This window comes from Lissotriton helveticus, chromosome 6 (genome assembly GCF_964261635.1).
Source record: "Lissotriton helveticus chromosome 6, aLisHel1.1, whole genome shotgun sequence".
NCBI lineage: Eukaryota > Metazoa > Chordata > Amphibia > Caudata > Salamandridae > Lissotriton > Lissotriton helveticus.
In genome coordinates this window covers 1100159199-1100179173 of record NC_136067.1, presented here as the reverse complement: position 1 = coordinate 1100179173, position 19975 = coordinate 1100159199, and the positions used below count along the sequence as shown (strand labels likewise).

At 44.0% G+C, this 19975-nt stretch overlaps 1 protein-coding gene across 5 annotated transcripts in view; it reads left to right on the top strand.

Moving 5' to 3' along the window:
- Positions 1–19975, top strand: part of LOC144763292 (geranylgeranyl pyrophosphate synthase-like) — a 181620-nt gene that overhangs the window by 106408 nt on the left and 55237 nt on the right. For 4 of the 5 annotated variants that reach the window (XM_078648755.1, XM_078648757.1, XM_078648756.1 and 1 more), the window contains one exon: positions 3703–3773. In XM_078648755.1, the coding sequence (XP_078504881.1) occupies positions 3703–3773 (71 nt within the window). Of the gene's footprint in view, positions 1–3702; positions 3774–5116; positions 5227–19975 lie in introns of those variants that run through there. The other variant, XM_078648759.1, reaches the window with a different exon arrangement.

Sequence of the window (19975 nt, the reverse complement as noted above, 5' to 3'; positions counted from 1 at the left end):
GTGGCTTGGCACGAGCAGACAGGCTTATCTCAGAGGCAGTGTGTAAAGCAATTGTGACCACATACAGTAACCAAGTGACAACACTACAGATGGACACTACACAAGCTTTTATATCAAAAATAAGTATACTCTATATAGATTTACCACAAGACCATAAGCAACAAAAATACACAATACTGTTACATTAAGATGGTAGTTTTAGCTTAGTTCAGTTCAGTTCTTAAGATGCAACACTGTGTGTCAATGTACTTTACGATGCGTTGCGCTTCCACGACAAGCAATGTCGCAGCGAGGGAAATGCGGCAAAGATTCGGTGCAAAGAAATAAAGACGTGATGATCTTCCAGATGTGGCACACTTCTCCGGGGATGTGAGAAGTTCTCAGTTCGATACGTGGACTGCAGCGGCGACACCCTTGTTCAGAAGTGCGACGGCAACAGCTTCAGCTGCGACACTCTTCTCCCACGTTTGCGTGAAGCTTCCACACGATGCAAAAACTACAGCGGCGACATCCTTGTTCAGAAATGCCACGGGCAGCAGCTCTGACGGTGACGCGCTTCTTTGGGGATGCGAGGCGCTTTCCTCGATGCGGTTCAATGCGACAGTTCCAGCGGTGACACCCTTGTGCAGAAGTACGACGGCAAAACAGCGATGACTGCACGCTTCTTACTCGTTGCGAGACTGTTCTCTCGATGCGGTGCAATACGACAGCTCCAGCGGTGACACCCTTATTCAGAAGTGCGACAGCAGGCAGCAGTGACGGGGACACGCTTTCTCTTTGTTGCAAGATGCTTCTCTCGATGCGGTGCAGTGCGACAACTCCAGCGGCTCCCCCTTGTTCAGAAGTGCGACGGCAGCAGCAGCGACAGCGACATGCTTCTTCTTCGTTGAGTCACACTTCCAGCTCCTTGCGACCCGCAGTCCCTCAGAAGGCCCAAAACAGCAGCAGGCACTTCCAAAAGAACTCTGGGGAGCTGGGGGTTGAAGTATGTTGTCCCTGAGACTTCAGCAGGAGGCAAGCTCTTTTCCAAGCCCTCGGTGATACTTCACAAGTTGAAAGCAAAGTACACAAAGTTCTTTCTCCTCTCTTTGGCAGTAAGGCAACCACAGCAGGCCAATCCCCTAAGCAGTACTTCAGCTTAGGAATAGTCTCTCCTCAGGTTCTTCAGGTTCCTCTCCTCAGCAGAGGTTTCTTCTTGTAGTCCAAAAGTGATATCATTTCTTGGGATCAGGGTCCAAATATTTATACCCCAAAATCCTTTGTTCTCTGAGGGGAGAGGGGCCTGTGCCCAGTTCAAACCAGTTCTGAAGCACTCTGTTTACCAGACTTCTCCTTTCCTTTCACAGTGTTGGGCAGAAACTTCAGACGCTCCACAGGAGGTGGAACCAGCATTGTGGAAGGCAAGTACAGCCCTGGAGCACTTTCTTGACAGGACTCCTCTTCTTTCAGTGTGCAGGGCAGAGACATCAGCCGCACCCCAGGAGGTGGAGCCAGCATTGTGGAAGGCCGGCACAGCCCTATTCAAGGTTTAGGTGCAACTCCTCCCTCCCATCTAGATGCAGATCTCTCTATTCACCAATGGACTGACTCATCCTGTCTCTTGGAATCCCCCAGCCCTGTCACTCACAAACTCCAGACAAGGAATACACAACCTAGCAGAGGAAGGCTTGAAGGTTTAGGCAAGCAAATATCTACTTTCTAAAAGTGGTATTTGCAAACAAAGAATGTTAAAACCAACTTCACTAAAAGATGCATTTTATCCTTCTGAGTCCAGGCATACTAAATTCGAATGTTCTCTGAGTCAGTTAGGATTCTAAAATGTAATAATTCTAACAGCCCATTCTGGCCTTTGAAGAACAGGTAGCCTTGAAATAGTGAAAAACGAAAATGGCTGTAATTCACTATTAGGACATGCCACACACGCCAGGGCATGTCCTTCTTTATACTTACAATGCACCCTGCCTTTGGGCCTACTATAGGGGTGACTGATATTAAGAAAAGGGAAGGTTTATGGACTGGCAAGTGGGTGCACTTGCCTGGTCATCATGACAGTACCAGACTGTACGCAAGCTCTGCAATGGCAGACTTGAGACACATTTTACAAAACTGCTTCTGTGGGTGGCACAACCACCAGTGCTGCAAGCCCACTAGCAGCATTTGGATTTACACACTCTGGGCACTCCTTGTGCACTGTACTAGGGTCTGACAAGTAAACCAAATAGCCAAACATGGAACCACTGATAAATACATCAATTTTCAGTAGGGAGCACTTGCACTGTAGCACTGGACAGCAGTGACACAGTGCCCAAAGCATCTAACACCAGCAAAAATACATGAGGCAACAGCAAAAAGGGAAGGGAGACCCACGCCAATGGTGCCAGGTCTAACAGTCGATCATTACAGTCACCACTCCTAGATATCATGGTTGTGAGCCCCATTGAGTGCGGGTTCTAGAGGAGCTTCATTAGCGATTACAGTGATCAATTTAGGGCTCTTGTTTTGGCCACACAGTTTCTGCATGAGGTGAGTTCTTTCCCTTTTGGTTTAGTTTGCTTGCACAGGTACAAGCGGGTGATTTTATTTGCTTTATCAAGTTCGGCAGATAGTTTAATATTGTGCCTAAGCATCCCCTTCACTTCTACAATTAAGTTGTCTATGTCACTTACAGTGCAATTCTCAGAAGAAAGTCTTGGTGTTTTTGCCCCTTTCCCTTTGGTCAACAGTGCTCCAACCACTTTCCTCTTCCTCATGGTACTCTCAGAGACTCAAGGATCTCAATAGCCCTCTTGCCCAATGTACTCTTTTAGTATACAGAAGATGGATCTCACACAGGCATTTTAGACAACTCAGACAGTTATTTAGCAGGTAAATGAGAGTAGACCTATCTAGTGTATTTGGATCGGAGAACGTGTCCCAGGAATCTTGATACAAAGGGGGCTCCCTGGAAGCACTATATAGCACAGATGAAGAGCCATGTAGGTGCTGGTAATTGTTAGGGTTGCCTCCTTGACCTCACAAGAGTTCTGGGATGCGTAGCCCAGCTGCTTGAACCCGTTGAATTTGCTCCGGCTCCTCCTCCATATCACCCCTCTCTTTCAGGCGGCTTCCCAGAAGCCGGTTCGTACCACTGTTTGAACTCCATTATTAAGGGTCCTTTACGCCGTGCCCCAATATGAATGACAAGACATGATTTGAGTGGTGCCAGAACTCACCAGCTGCTTTGATGCTGTCTATATGCTACCCAAACTCAAATGAGCTTGAGGGTGGAATTGCCCCATCCCTGTTACCTACCTAGATGGATTGTCATCATTTGAGTCTTTTCGTCCCCATACCCCAGATGCCCCCTACTTATTTCCTGCTTCGGTTTCGAGACCTACTTGTGATTACTCACTGTAACACTTCTCACCGTTGTTGGCCCCCTTCAGATAGGCTGGTATGTTGTTTGACTTTCAGTTTGTATCATTTTAGCTTTTATTACTCCTTGTAGTGACCACTTCCGTAACAAACATTTGTATTGATTGCAAAACAAACTTCAAAAATGTTTGCAAAGAATTGAAATACAAAAAGTTAATGTGCAACCGAGGTTCAACCTCTGGAATATAGGGTCTGTATGTTAAGAACAATTACATTTTTTCAACATTAAATTTAGTAGGACGACTTCATCATATCATATTTAAATATTGTAAATCTGATTTTTCTCAGGTAGTCAAGTAATGACCAAGCTTTCGCGAGCCTTCAACCATTGGCTGAATGTTCCAGAAGAAAAAACACAGGTATTTTTCTCAGTAAAAATGTTGTCTTCTGCTTATCATGCTAAATGTTTCTTTATGTGCAATTTGTAAGATTATTCATTTAAACAATAAAAAATTAATTATGTCTAATTTGAAAACAAGTTGTCATCACTGACGACATATTTTTAATCCGACTTGCTAAACAAGATGCTTATATAATGTATGCAAGGTCAGCAAGCGTTGCCATATTTTAGAAGAGGAACACGCCCATCAAACTGGAAAAATAGAAGCCTTCCAGATGCGATCTCTGGGCGTTTCTTCTTTTCACTAACACTGTTGGCAGCCTTACAAACATAGCATGTTATGAGCTTAAGCAGTGCAGCATCGTATTACATTAGACTCCAGCATAATATTTATACACAGGTGAATCTAGGAAAGACCCTGTGTTGGGTCTGGGAGATGACTAGAACACTGGTTACCACCATGGAAGAATGGATCTGTGAGACAATGACTTCACCCTAAGACATGGACAGGGGCAGAGCTTGGCCAGTAGGATTGGGGGAGTGTGAGCAGCAGACTTCCCGACAATCACTCTGGCATATCGTGGTAAAATACATTAGCTGAGAAGCAGAACATGAAGGGGGCTTAAGGAGAAGTGGAATTGGAGAGCAGTGTGGATTGTTAGAGGTACTTAAAACAAAATATTTTGTAAAATAAACAAAGAAAATGTAAGAAGTTCGAAAAAGAGGAGAGAGTGTGTGCATGTAAAAATACTAGGTGAAAGCCAACAGACACCTCACCATACCTGACTGAAAGCACCTGTATCCAACTATTTACTAGCAAAAACATTTATTAGGGGCTTGTAACACCACAAGCACCGCTCCTGAAGCTATGACTTTGTAGACAGACATGCTATAGGAATATTGTAATATAGAAGATGCATACCTTCTCATTTGAGCTGATTATCTGTTTATGTCATCCACCTAGATAATCAAGTTATTGTTAGTCCTAGTTTGAAGATCACCTGAGCCTTCAGAGGAAAGTTCTGTTGGTGCTGCAAAGAACTATGTTCATGATCAAGGCAAGGCAAGTGCATGATCTGACAAAGTTATTGGGATAATGAATAACCTTAGTAGCATAATGTATAACCGGTGCATTAGATGGATGGACAGAAGATCCAAGTTCTTGGGGTCAAAGCCCAGATTGGGAAATCCTGAAAAGCCTCACCTAGGTGAGTATTTCTGTATCTCACTGGTTACAGCTTTACCTCATGGACAACTGTGGGACCATACTTGCTACCTGTCTGCACCTTTTGTCACTTGGACTGGCAAATCTCCAGAAGCCTTAAACAGTCTCAAATATTCCCTGGATTTCGTTTTACTGCCCACAGAAAAGAAAAGGGCACCAAATGAGAAAGAAATGTACACAGATCTCGGGACTGCATTCACTGTCCAGAGGAATCACAAACTCCTACGACACCTTATGGCCTTGAAAGGTGACAACTTTAAATGTCTTTAATTGACAATTTCATAGGAAGATCTCCAATTCAATGTAGAGCCTAGGGCAGGTATGTCACACAAGAACCCTGTCTGTTGCATGTCTGGTTTCTTTAGGACAATATAGAGTTGGAAGACTCTGTATCATTACTCCTGTGACACCTGTTTCCTGGCTTAATTGATCTGATAAAACTGGCATGCTTTCTTGTGCATGGGACTTGAGTCACTAAAATCCTCCAAAGGCATTTGTGCTGATTTCTAATATGCGTCCTAGTGGAGTAATTGACTCTGTTATAGCTGGTTGTCCACACAACCTTCACCTCCTTTTACCAAGAGATGGTATGTGGTAGAGACCACTTTTCAGTAACTATTCTCTATGAGTCAGATAACATGCTCTAGAAATGAGGAAAAAAAGGCACAATCATTTAGTCTGAGTAGATGGAAGTCAAGGGTATAGAACTGACTTTAAGTCGCTGCGAGAACAGAGAAGCTCAACTACTGACAACTGTAGTGAGGACCCTTTGATAGGAACTTTTACATTGACCACAGTATCCGGGCATGGTCTGCAATTCAAATTGCTTAAGTTCCTGTTATTATGTGAGTGCAATATCTGCAAAGTCATTCCATGTTTCCAGGTGAGAGATAACCTTTTGCCCATAACCTCTGAATGCCAGACACCTGCTTTTCATGTTGGTTTCTCAATGTGATCTGCCCCTTTTATCCATCAATTTGCTAACTTCAAAGAGGTGCATTCCCTTTACAGAAACTAGCATACCATCCCCATTGGTGCCTCTTAGAGACACGCTATTGTTTTGTCACAATTCAGACCATGATCCTTAGACTCTAGGTCCATGTCAAGAGTTGGTACAGATGAAAGGACTGTGACCAGAAGCACCGCTCATTGGTGAACTACAGGGAGTAAGGGTCATTGTTTGGTGTGTCACCAGGATGTAAAAAATACTCTTCAGTTGTGGTCACATCACAATTAATTTGTTGCTTGTGAGCAGATAACATCCAGTACGATGACTCAAGAAAAACAAAACAGTGACGGGTGAAATGCTTGAAGTAATCTAAGCCACTGGTAATCATTTTGTTCACTTTCCGGTCAAGCATTATTTTGTCCACCGAAGTGGGGTTCACATGTGCAAGAGCTAAATGTCATCACACTGAAGACAGTGAATAACTAAAGTTGGCTGAACCCCTTGCCTGTGGTGGGCAGAGGCAAACCGTGAATGGCACCGAAGAAGGCCAATGGATGAAGAGGTCTGCCAGAAAGGCAATGTAGATATATATCTATGTGTGTGTGTGTGTGTGCGTGCGTGTGCGTGTGTGTGTGTGTGTGTATATATATATATTTAAAAAAATAATATATATATATATATATATATCAAAGCTCCAAGGTTCCCACCTGTTGGAGACGCACTCTGACATCCACTGCAGCAACCTTCATGAGGTAAAAGCCGGATCGGCGGGCGGATACAGTTCGATTCACGCCGGAAGCGTTATGTGCTAATTGCACTCTTCAGCGGCGCGACAATCATTTTGGCATAGAGGCCAACCTCCCACTTAAAAATATGAGCCCTCCAATGGCAACTCGAATGAGTCCGGTTTGGTTTGTGGGTCTTGTAGTGTGTGCTTCAGTTATGTGCCGCTGTCTGAGATGTTTCAAGCCCACCAATGGACCTCCACTCGCACCGCTGAAGAGTGCAATGAGCACAAAGCGCATCCGGCGTGAATCGACAGGCATGCTGTAAACTGGATGCGCCGCCGATCCGGCTTTTACCTCATGAAGGTCGCTGCAGTAGATGTCAGAGTGCGTCTCCAACAGGTGGGAACCTTGGAGCTTTGATATATATATATATATATATATATATATATATATATATATATATATACATATATATATATATATATATATATATATATTTTTTTTTAAACAAAGGAGGCGGCACAGTCAGAGATCGATTTAAGCCTTATTTATTTCAAGACTTCACCCCACCAACGCGTTTCGGCCACACACGGCCTTGTTCACGGTGAACAAGGCCGTGTGTGGCCGAAACGCGTTGGTGGGGTGAAGTCTTGAAATAAATAAGGCTTAAATCGATCTCTGACTGTGCCGCCTCCTTTGTTTAAAACAATTATCCGGGTCAGGGTCCGACCCCTTGGCAGAGCACACACTGTGGAGCGCGCTCCCATGGCTATGGGATCTCTTTGGTTGCTGATATATATATATATATATGTATATTACCTACTGGCGGTCGCCAGTAGGTAGTTATAGTTAGGATCGATTTCCATAGGGAAATCGCAACATTCTATTTGGAATAACTTTGGCGTCGGTTGAGGAATCAGCCTGAATTTTTCAGCAATTTTGTCTCGCGGCGCTCCGCTCCTTCCCTGAAAGTTTGGGGGGGGTTCGTCAAGCAGGGGCCGAGATAAAAGGGGGGTCCCAAAACGTGTTTTCCCCATGTTAATTTCCATAGGGCGGTCTGTCGCACTTTTAGCTCGAACGGCTGAATGGATTTTCACCAAACTTGGCAAAATTGTAGGGACTGGTAGCCCGATGTGCCTTTGCTATGTCTCAAGATATGTGGTCCAGAGGATTTTGAGTAATTTAGGTTCAAAAAAATTTATATATCTGTAAGCGCGCCCCGGTGCGCGTACCGGGGAGCGCTCCGGGCGCGCCACGAGACCTGCGCACGGGAAGCTGATTGGCTCTCGGGTGTCTGTAAACATTCGAAACAGTTAGCAGCGGCTGCCATCTTGTGTCTCGGTAGGATCGAGACACAAGAGGTGGTAAAAACAAAAGGGAAAATAATGAAAAGGGGGCAGGGTACACCCCCCCTGACCCTCTAGGTTTGATGTGGGGGCCATAAAAGGGTCCCTCGGGTAAAAAACATTTTTTAGTTTTTTTCCGATTTTCGCGGGGGGAGCGCCCGGTACGCGCACCGGGGAGCGTACCGGGGAGTGAATAAAAAAAAAAGAGATTGCCAGAGTGCTAAACATTTTTGCAATTTTTTATAAATGGGAGGTAGTTCTGAAAAGAACTTTTTTTTAATTGTTTTTGTTGTTTTATATTTTTTTTTATTTTTCTGAACATTTTTTTTTGGGGGGTATTTTTTGAACAATTTTATATTTTTTGGTTTTTTTTTGGGGCGGAACAATGAAAAACAGGCATTAGAAAGGGCTCAACAGGAGCAAAAAAAAAAATTACTTCTTGGGGTGTTTTGAGCACTTGTGGTTTTCAAATGCTCTATTAATTAAAGTGATACTCCTCTCCCCATAAGAAATTAGTGCACCACAATAAATGCACACTAGCTTCAGGTGCACAAAATTCTTTTGAATAGTTGGGACCGTCTCCCTCGCCTCTGGTCCCGATAGAGTTTCCTGTGACGATGTACTGGCCACAGGAGTTGGTGGGTTATCCTGGAGGTGACGCACCTCAGCAACGCTATAATTGATTGGATGCCACCTCTGCATGTGGCGGTGCATAGTATAGTTTCCAAAACTATACTTTTTGTCTGTGCCTCGGGACAGAACTGCATTGCAAATGAGGCATGTCACGTACCGGGCATTGACCTTTTTTTGCTCTCGAGGATAAGAAAAAAATTGCCATATAAAATTGTCTATGTGGTGGGATTGCCGGGGCTCTTCACGCAAGAACTGCCTCGGCTCTACCTCCTCTTCCTCTTCTTCTTCCTCTTCCTCTGGGTTTGGAAGGAACTGTGCAGGTGGTCCTTCCTTCCTAGGTGGTTGTGGAGGTGGTGGGGGTCCACTAGCTGCAGCTACTACAGATGCCATGACTGAACAAGCAGAAACAGGTCTTCCTCTCACAAAGATGAAAGTCAGAGTGAGGAAAAAAGGTGGGGTTTTCATCATTTGGGAAAAAAAAAGTGTTCTGGACCAATGAAAAGTGTTATTTTCAAGTCACATGATCCAAGCTTTCATCATTTGGAAACCAAAACTGATCTGCACCAATGAAAAGTGTTATTTTCAGATCACATGACCCGATGCGCTTACGCTACGCGCCCCGGGGCGCGCCCCGGGGCGCGTCGCGTAAGCGCGTCATGACGTTGCGCGATCGTATGCGATCGCGTGATTCCGGGTGCGCTTACGCAGTGCGTCATATGACGCATTACGCGACTACGCGAAACGTCATGATGTTGTTTTCGTTCGCGGGAATAGTGCTCTCGGGACGCTCCCCGGTACGCGCCCCGGGAGCGCTCCGGGGCGCGTACGAGGGCAAACAATAAAAAAAAAATATTTACACAATTTAAAATTCGTTATCAAAATTATTACTTTTCATACCTATAGAGATTTGCTATTAAAAAACCATTGAAATTCACTAAAAAAACATAGGTTTCACCCCAGTTACAGTTAGGAATTAGCATTTAAAAAACCTATTAAATTCACTGAAAAAACCATAGGTCTTACACCAGTTATAGTTAGCTGGAAATTTTACTCGCATAAAACCATTGAAATTCCCACGTTATAGTTAGTTGGACTCACTATAACTTGCGCGTGCAATGCACTGCTGATGACGTCACATATTACATCACTCATGACATGGTCAGTGACATCACTCATGACATCACTGATGACACCATCATTGTGATAGAGTGACAGACCTCCTTTCACTGTAATGTAACCCTTGAAACACATATTCAAAAATAGAAACAAAAATTTTCAAACGAAATGGAGATACCCATACCAGTTACAACAACCAATTCAATAATTCCACCATCTATATATACATCCACTCATTCACCAACAGTTCTATATAGTCACTCATACATATACTCTCTCATCATATGTAGTGATACACCTATACATCCTGTTACACACTGACAGGCATCCAAAAGTTACTCACACACATACTCACACATGCAAATAAACTATTGAACATCTATTCATTTGCATATATAGCTATACACACACTACCACTTTACTTCTAAGGAAACTTACACATACTTACTCTCTTAAACAATCACTTATAGAAACACATACTAATTTAAACAGGAACTCTTAGAATCCCTCACTCTCACATATACTCACTTATATACATCAATATTCACATATACTAGATTAAAACATATGTAGTTACTGATAAAGACACTAGTGAGACAGTCATTCACTCACTAACACACACATATACACACTCATCCACCCATACAGTCCTGCACATATGCTGTCTTTAAAACACATACAAAGAGAGAGTCAGTCATTCATGCATCTATGTGCTAAGTAATACCCCCATCAAACCATACAAACACTCATACTAATACTAAGAAAAACATCTAATAACCCATATACATACACATGTAGCTACTCACCAACCAATGCAGCCACTTATACACAAAGTGAAACAATAACACATATATTTAAATATTTAAACATTACTCACTATTATTTATTTTTCAGAAAGACACACATTCACTGGATGGTGTCATCAGTGATGTCATGAGTGATGTCACTGACCATGTCATGAGTGATGTAATATGTGACGTCATCAGCAGTGCATTGCACGCGCAAGTTATAGTGAGTCCAACTAACTATAACGTGGGAATTTCAATGGTTTTATGCGAGTAAAATTTCCAGCTAACTATAAATGGTGTAAAACCTATGGTTTTTTCAGTGAATTTAATAGGTTTTTTTAAATGCTAATTCCTAACTATAACTGGGGTGAAACCTATGGTTTTTTCAGTGAATATATATATATATATATATATATATATATATATATATATATATATATATATATATATATATATTCACTGAAAAAACCATAGGTTATAGACCATATATAGTTAGGAATTAGCATTTACAAAACCTTGAAAATTCACTGAAAAAACCATAGGTTATAGACCATATATAGTTAGGAATTAGCATTTAAAAAACCTTATTTTACTCACACAAAACCATTGAAATTCCATATATAGTTAGTTGCACTAACTATATATCGCGCACCTGCAATCCACTGCTGATGATGTCACATATTACATCATTCATGACATGGTCAGTGACATCACTGATGACATCACTGATGACATCTCAAATGACATCACTGATGACATCACTGATGACATCTCATTTGACATCAATGACCACATCACTGATGATATCATTCATGTGACAATACAATGCATCTCCTCACATTTTAATATAACCTCTGTTTCACCCAGTGTTAAATACAGAATATAATTTTTGAAACCATTGACACACCAATACTAGTTACTACATACGCACTCACTGATTCCTACGTCTACACACACCTTCACTCATTCACCCATACTATCATTCATACATACAATCACTCATCTTTACAACACTATCATATGCACTCATACACCTATACAGACACTCACAGTCTGCCACTCATCCATGGAGTTACTCACACACCTAGTCAGTCCTGTAAAGAATCAATGACACTTCCATTTTCTTGTCTATACAGTTAAACATAGAGCACCTTACATTTTCAAACATATACTAACACATACTTACCTTGTTATACAATCATTGATACAAGTACACATTGATCTGCACAGAGTCACACACCTCCCAGCCAGCCACACACACACTCAGTCTCCCATACAAATACTTGGACAATCAATCAGTAACCCATATAGTTAATCATATAGCTACTGATCAAAACATGCAGCAGTTTACAGAACAACAGACATAATGATGCACAAATTAAGACACTTTAGTCACTAACCCATGCACTCAGTGAGACACATTTAATCACTCACTCATGCATTCAGTCATGCACCTACTAAATCCTTTGTCCAGACACTTATACTTCCACTCATTCTTCAATATGTAAGACACATTTTAACTTTACAGAAACATACAGTCACTGGATGTTGTCATCAGTGATGTCATCAGTGATGTCATTTGAGATGTCATCAGTGATGTCATCAGTGATGTCACTGACCATGTCATGAATGATGTAATATGTGACATCATCAGCAGTGGATTGCAGGTGCGCGATATATAGTTAGTGCAACTAACTATATATGGAATTTCAATGGTTTTGTGTGAGTAAAATAAGGTTTTTTAAATGCTAATTCCTAACTATATATGGTCTATAACCTATGGTTTTTTCAGTGAATTTTCAAGGTTTTGTAAATGCTAATTCCTAACTATATATGGTCTATAACCTATGGTTTTTTCAGTGAATTTCAATGGTTTTTTAATAGCAAATATCATAAGCTGTCGAATGTCAAGTACGTGGTAAGTGAAAACATTTTCGTGTTTATGCACACTGATCTGCTTTGAATGGTGCCCCCCCCCCTCATTTCTATTAGGAGTACTCTCTCTTTGCAGATAGTGAAAGGTAGTTAACGCAGGTCTTTGCCCCCATTGTAATCCGTCGTGCCTGCTTCTCTCTCCATTTGATTCATTGTTATCCAAGTATTTACTGTTTTAGAATTAGTTCTCTTTGGTTCATTCTCTATTTACAAACAAACACAGAGTCGCAATACTCTGTTTAGTCTTTGCAGATAACGAAAAATCGTGTAAAAAAAAAGAAAAGGAATCGAGCAAAATCAGTAGGCCACTAATGGGATCTCTTTTTGACCTCGCTAAAATAGAAACATTAGGAACAACCCCTCATGACAAATACAAAACTAGTGAGATGAACTGAACTCCACACAATGATGGCTGCAAAACAGCTCTGCTCCGCCACCCACCCCGCCCAAAATAACGATAAAGAACGGCTGCCATGATTGGTTGCGGAATGACCACGACGGAGCTACGAAATGGTGCTGCTCTCATGCTAACCCCAGCTTCAGTCTGAAACATCCAGAAACACTGTAGACTACCAATTCGATCAGTTCCGGTAGCGCCCCAATGTAACCCGGTAGAGAAGAACTAGCCCTCCCCTCTTTGACTGATGGTTCTTGTTGCCTGTCCCTTCTGTTGTCATTTAACAGAACTATTTAGCCTGCTGAAAGGGGTTGTGTTCCGACCGCTGGTTGGTGGAGACATTTTGACTATATTCTGTACCTGCGTTGTCGCGTAATGCGTCATATGACGCGCCGCGTTAGCGCATCCGGAAGTCATCCGGGGCGCGCAGCGCGTAACGTAAGCATAACAAGTCATGTGACTTGTTAATAAAACTTTTCATTGGTTCATTTTACTTTTCTTATTGTAATGATGAAAGGCTTGGTCATATGACCTAAAAATTACGCTTTTCATTACTTCCGAACATTATTTTTTCTTAAATATATGTTATAATGTTCCAGGCTAATGTACTTTCCCGGAAATTTTACAACTGTCCTGCAAGTAAAATATATTCTTTTTTCGAGAAAAAGAGCGTTTCTTCGTCCCATGACGGAGCCGTTGAGCAAAAGAGGGTCGACCTGCTGTCTTAGTCGCCGATACGCCTGAATATGAGATTCTTATCGATCACTTTATGTTGCAGGAATAGAAAACACAACAGCCCTTGACCATTTATCTTTACTGCGTTCCTTCGTATTATACCTTTTACCCTTCATGTAATTGGTCTGCTTTATTTCACTTGCCTTTTAATGATTCTAAAACAGTGACTATTATTAAAAACTTTACCAATGTATATACTACTACCATGTTTTCTTTTAAAAACCTTTATTGTGAAAATTTCATTATACAAATACGAGCCTATAACCACGTGGGCCGGCCACGGAGCAAACTGTAATCGTATATGATGAATAGACATTTACACTGTAGAGGAACGTAACGGGCGGGCCATTAGGTTGCAAGAACTAAGGTGTCTAACAGTTACGGAATCGGTGGACGTACATTTTATAATTAAAATACGACAGGGCCAGTTACAATAAAATTATCTAGATATACATTTGCGGGCAAGTACCATGGGTGACGTTAATTCGAACTTTCAACAGTACAGTAATCAATAACACATCAGAACTTAATATCAATAGGGATGTCGAAATATTCAATCAATTCTCGTCCCCGCCCGCCATGTGCTTCAAAACTGCATACGTATCTCGTGATTTCAAGGTTCTGCAACCAGTACACAACAAGGAGTTACGAGTCCCATTTATTCTGGCGCCATTTTGGGCGAGGACGGGCAGGTCCAGGATATAGTCAAAATGTCTCTACCAACCATCGACTATGATGATGTTCATATGCTGTATTTATTAGAGTAACACTCAGATGTCCACATGAAATAAATTTGCCACAATCTAAACATGTCATTTTAATCTTTCCAAAGTTCTTCTAAATATTTGGGACCGTTTCCCTTGCCTCTGAAGCTCTCAGTGCCACTTCTTTGATGAATGTACTAGCAGGTCAGGGGTTCTCCTCCAAATCTCTCTTTTATGCAGCACTATAATTAATTGGTGCCACCTCTCCATATGACGATGCATGGTATAGTTACCACAACTATATTTTTTTTCGGTTCCTCTAGAGAGTTCATCGTGGCAGATGAAGCGTGTAACGTACCGGGCATTTACCTTTTTTTGCATGTACAGGAAAGGAAAAAAAAATCGAGCGTCCGAGTTCTAAGGTGTCCCAGGGCCATTTTAGTGGACCAGGCCCAAATCCAAAGAACAGGCCGCCATTTTGAGAGTCCTGTTGCAGCCGCCTGTCGCTGTAGCATCAAGAGCAGCCGAAACTCAGCTGAATGGCAACTGAAACGGTAAAGGGGCGCCCCACTACAGCAGACGAGCCAGGCCCAAATCCAAAGAACTGCTATCTCACAGGCTAATGGGGCGACCCACGCCGAGTTTCAGCATTGTAGGATGACCACACAAGTACAGCAACTTGCTAGACATCACCTCGGTGCCATCCGGATCTCGGCGCCCCACTGCAGATGAAGTGCCTCTCAACTATGAAACCACCACGGTGACATCCGGATCTTGGCGCGTTGTGCTGCCTTCGGCCTATTCGCACATCGGTCCGCTACTGACGCCATCTCACAGGCTAATGGGGCGACCCACGCCGAGTTTCAGCATTGTAGGATGACCACACCAGTACAGCAACTTGCTAGACATCACCTCGGTGCCATCCGGATCTCGGCGCCCCACTGCAGATGAAGTGCCTCTCAACTATGAAACCACCACGGTGACATCCGGATCTTGGCGCGTTGTGCTGCCTTCGGCCTATTCGCACATCGGTCCGCTACTGACGCCATCTCACAGGCTAATGGGGCGACCCACGCCGAGTTTCAGCATTGTAGGATGACCACACCAGTACAGCAACTTGCTAGACATCACCTCGGTGCCATCCGGATCTCGGCGCCCCACTGCAGATGAAGTGCCTCTCAACTATGAAACCACCACGGTGACATCCGGATCTTGGCGCGTTGTGCTGCCTTCGGCCTATTCGCACATCGGTCCGCTACTGACGCCATCTCACAGGCTAATGGGGTGACCCACGCCGAGTTTCAGCATTGTAGGATGACCACACCAACTTGCTAGACATCACCTCAGTGCCATCCGAATCTTGGCATCTCAACGCCTAGTGGTATCTTCCATACAAAAAATATTGTTACGCTGCCTTTGGCCCCATTCGCACATCAGTCCGCAACTTAGACATCACCTCGGTGCCATCCGGATCTTGGCATCTCAGCGCCTTGTGGTGTCAGTCAGAAAATATTGTTGTGCTGCCTTCGGCCTATTCGCACATCGGTCCGCTACTGACGCCATCTCACAGGCCAACGGGGCGCCCCACGCCGACTTTCAGCATTGTAGGATGGCCACACCAGTGCGGCAACTTGCTACACACCACCTCGGTGCCATCCGGATCTTGGCATCTCAGCGCCTTGTGGTCTCTTCTACACCGGAAATATAGTAGAAAATATTGTTGCGCTGCCTTTGGCCCCATTCACACATCAGTCCGCTACTGACACCATCTCACAGGCCAACGGGGCGCCCCACGCCGACTTTCAACATTGTAGGATGGCCACAGAAGTGCGACAACTTACTAGACACCACCTCGGTGCCATCCGGATCTTGGCGCGTTGTGCTGCCTTCGGCCTATTCGCACATCGGTCCGCTACTGACGCAAACTCACAGGCCAACGGGGCGCCCCACGCCGACTTTCAGCATTGTAGGATGGCCACACCAGTGCGGCAACTTCCTACACACCACCTCGGTGCCATCCGGATCTTGGCGCGTAGTGAAGCTGCAGCAGCTGCAAATAAGCTTCAGACAGTGTTACAACCGCTGCTCAGAACTCTCAACTATGACACCACCTCGATGCCATCCGGATCTTGGCGCGTTGTATTGCCTTCGGCCTATTCGCACATCGGTCCGCTACTGACGCCGCCTCACGTGCCAACGTATTTTCTCCGCATTTTATACCCTATGCCGCATAACAGGTCATGTGACTTGTTTATAAAACTTTTCATTGGTTCATTTTACTTTTGGTTTCCTAATGATGGAAGGCTTGATCATATGACCTAAAAACAACACTTTTCATTGGATGAAAACTTTTTTTTCCCCCCAAACGATGAAAGCCCCACCTTGTTTCTGGATGTTTCAGACTGAAGCTGGCGTCACCATGAGAGCACCACCATCTCGTAGCTCCGTCGTGGTCATTCCGCGAGCAATCATGGCAGCCGCTCCCCACCAGAAGCCTGCAGGAGTCGGGGCCCCCAAAACTTTTGATGAATTCTCAAGGCGGAGGGGACGCTTTCGAGAATGGGGTCCAAGACCTAGCAGACAAGCGTCCGATTTCCAAGGTGTCCCAGGGCCATTTCAGTGGACCAGGCCCAAAAAGGAAACAGCCTGCCGCCATTTTGAGAGTCCTGTGACAGCCGCCTATCGCTGCACCGCAAGAGTGGGCGCAACTCAGCTGAATGGCGGATTTTGACACAGTGGACCAAAAGCGGACGGAATGGCAACTGAAACGGTAAAGGGGCGCCCCACTACAACAGACGAGACTCCACCTGGAGAGGCCCGTTCACGCCGCCTCCCCCGGGGCGCTCCACGCCGTTATTCGGAGCAGCATTGTAGGATACCAAAACCAGTGCGGCAACTTACTGGACATCACCTTGGTGCCATCGTTCTGCTGCCTTGGAACTATTCGCACAACAGTTTGCTACTGATGACCCACCCCCCGCGACGCCCCACGCCGTTATTTGCTGGGTGGCAACTTACTAGACATCACTTTTGTGTCATCTAGATTTCGGCGCGTTCTGCTGCCTTGGAACTATTCGCACAACAGTTTGCTACTGATCACCCACCCCCCGCGACGCCCCACGCCGGAAATCTGGACGTTGTGCTGCGTTGGGACTATTCGCACAGCCGACCGCTACTTCGTTGTTTTTCTCTAAAAATGTTTATATGTTATTACTATTTTTGTTTTCTTGTATATATTTATAAATTATTAAAGTTTTATAATCTTACTACTTTGTCGGAGTGCTATATATTTTTAATGTGACACATAATTGTAAAAACTTTGATGTACAAAGAGTCATCCCTGGAATCTTCCGCTTCACGCTCGGTCCCCTCCCCAATCACAATACAGAATGGTTTTCAGATAATAGCAACGCTTCTGCTGTGACGGATCTCATCGAGTGTGGGCCTTGATCTACTATAACTCCTTTGAAGACGGGTGATTCTTTACAGCTGTGGCCATAAACTACATCTGCAGGGCTAGCTGATAGCCTAGGACCGGCCTGGACAATCGGACACAGAGGAAAAGGAGTGTCAGAGGGTGCGGTAGTGAATAGGGCGAAAGGGAGGTGTCGGGCGGGCACAGGGTGTGATTCTCAGGGAAGAACAGCGCAGATGGGGGGAGGTTTATTACCCATGCATAAAACAGAGAGCGGGGGTGACCACTGCCTGGGGGAGATGCTTGCGAGGGTGGGGAGCCATGCTAAGGATCGACAGCGTTCACAGAGTGGATCTGGTCAAGGCATCTAAAATGGCTGCCGTGCACGACAAAAGTGTGGCATTTGAAAAAAGACAAGATGGCGCACACAATGTTTTTCAACAATTCCTGATTTCCTTCGAATCGAACGTTAACAGACGTTGGGGCATATTACCAAAGTTAAGCGATATTTATCCCTAACGATGCATTGCAAAGATTTTTTTACCGTCAGAAATTATCGCAGATAAACCTTGCTATTATCAAGGTTTATCGCAAATACGATAAAACACGAGCGCAATGCATTAATGTCGCTGAAAACTCCGCGATATTCATGCATTACCGAGCTAATGCTCTTAGCCATGTTATCCACCTCCCATTGGATAACATGGCTAAGAACTGCTCAGGGCAGCTGTTACTTTTTGGAGATATTCGCGCTTATCTCGAATATTTCCAAAAGTTGATAATAGGAGATAGCGATGTTAGCGACTGTTTCCAGTCGCTAACATCTTGGCATGCCCACTTTGCATGTCATTAGTGATAAATATCACTCACATGCAAAGTGGGACCCAAGATGGTCGCTATCTCCTACTAGCCGTCGCTAACTGGTGTTAGCAACAGCTAGGTAATACACATATAATTTTATCTCCGCGAAGCGGAGCGCTGTTACAGATATATATCTTGTTTTTGAACGTTAATTTCTCAAAATGCACTGAAGCACATATATTGAGACATAGCAAAGGCACATCGGGCTACCAGTCCCTAATATTTTACCAAGTTTCGTGCAAATCCATTCAGCCGTTCGATTATTATTATTATTATTTTTTTTTGCCCCGCGGGGCCCTTTTAAAACCTCCACATCAAACCTAGGGGGTCAGCGAGGATCTACTATGCCCCCTTATGGTCATCAGCCGTTCGATTATTATTATTATTATTTTTTTTGCCCCGCGGGGCCCTTTTAAAACCTCCACATCAAACCTAGGGGGTCAGCGAGGATCTACTATGCCCCCTTATGGTCATTTGCCCCTTCGCTTTGGCCTCCTCTTGTCTCTCGATCCTACCGAGAGACAAGATGGCGGCCGCTACGTACTGTTTGGAATGTTTACAGACACCGGAGAGCCAATCAGCTTCGCTTCGCAAAGCTCCGTAACGCGAAAAGTACGCGAAGCGGTGCGCTGTTACAGATATATATCTTTTTTTGAACGTTAATTTCTCAAAATCCACTGAAGCACATATATTGAGACCTAGCAAAGGCACATCGGGCTACCAGTCCCTACAATTTTGCCAAGTTTCGTGCAAATCCATTCAGCCGTTCGATTATTATTATTATTATTTTTTTTTGCCCCGCGGGGCCCTTTTAAAACCTCCACATCAAACCTAGGGGGTCAGCGAGGATCTACTATGCCCCCTTATAGTTATTTCCCCCTTTGTTTTGACCTCCTCTTGTCTCTCGATCCTACCGAGAGACAAGATGGCGGCCGCTACGGACTGTTTGGAATGTTGACAGACGCCGGAGAACCAATCAGCTTCGCTTCACAAAGCTCCGTTGCGCGAAAAGTCCGCGAACCAGAGCGCTAACCGGTCCGCTGTTACAGATATATATCTTTTTTTAAACGTTAATTTCTCAAAATCCACTGGAGCACATATATTGAGACCTACAAAAGGCACATCGGGCTACCAGTCCCTACAATTTTGCCAAGTTTCGTGCAAATCCATTCAGCCGTTCGGGCTAAAAGTGAGGCCAACCGCCCTATGGAAAACTCAATGTTAAAAACACGTTTTGGGACCCCCCTTTTTTCTCGGCCCCCACTGGACGAACCCCCCCCAAATTTTCAAGGGCTGCTCAGAAACAAAATGTGCCATTTTCCTGAAAATTTCAGCCGATTCCGTCCACAAACGCCAAAGTTATTAGACATAGAATTTTCAAAAAACCCA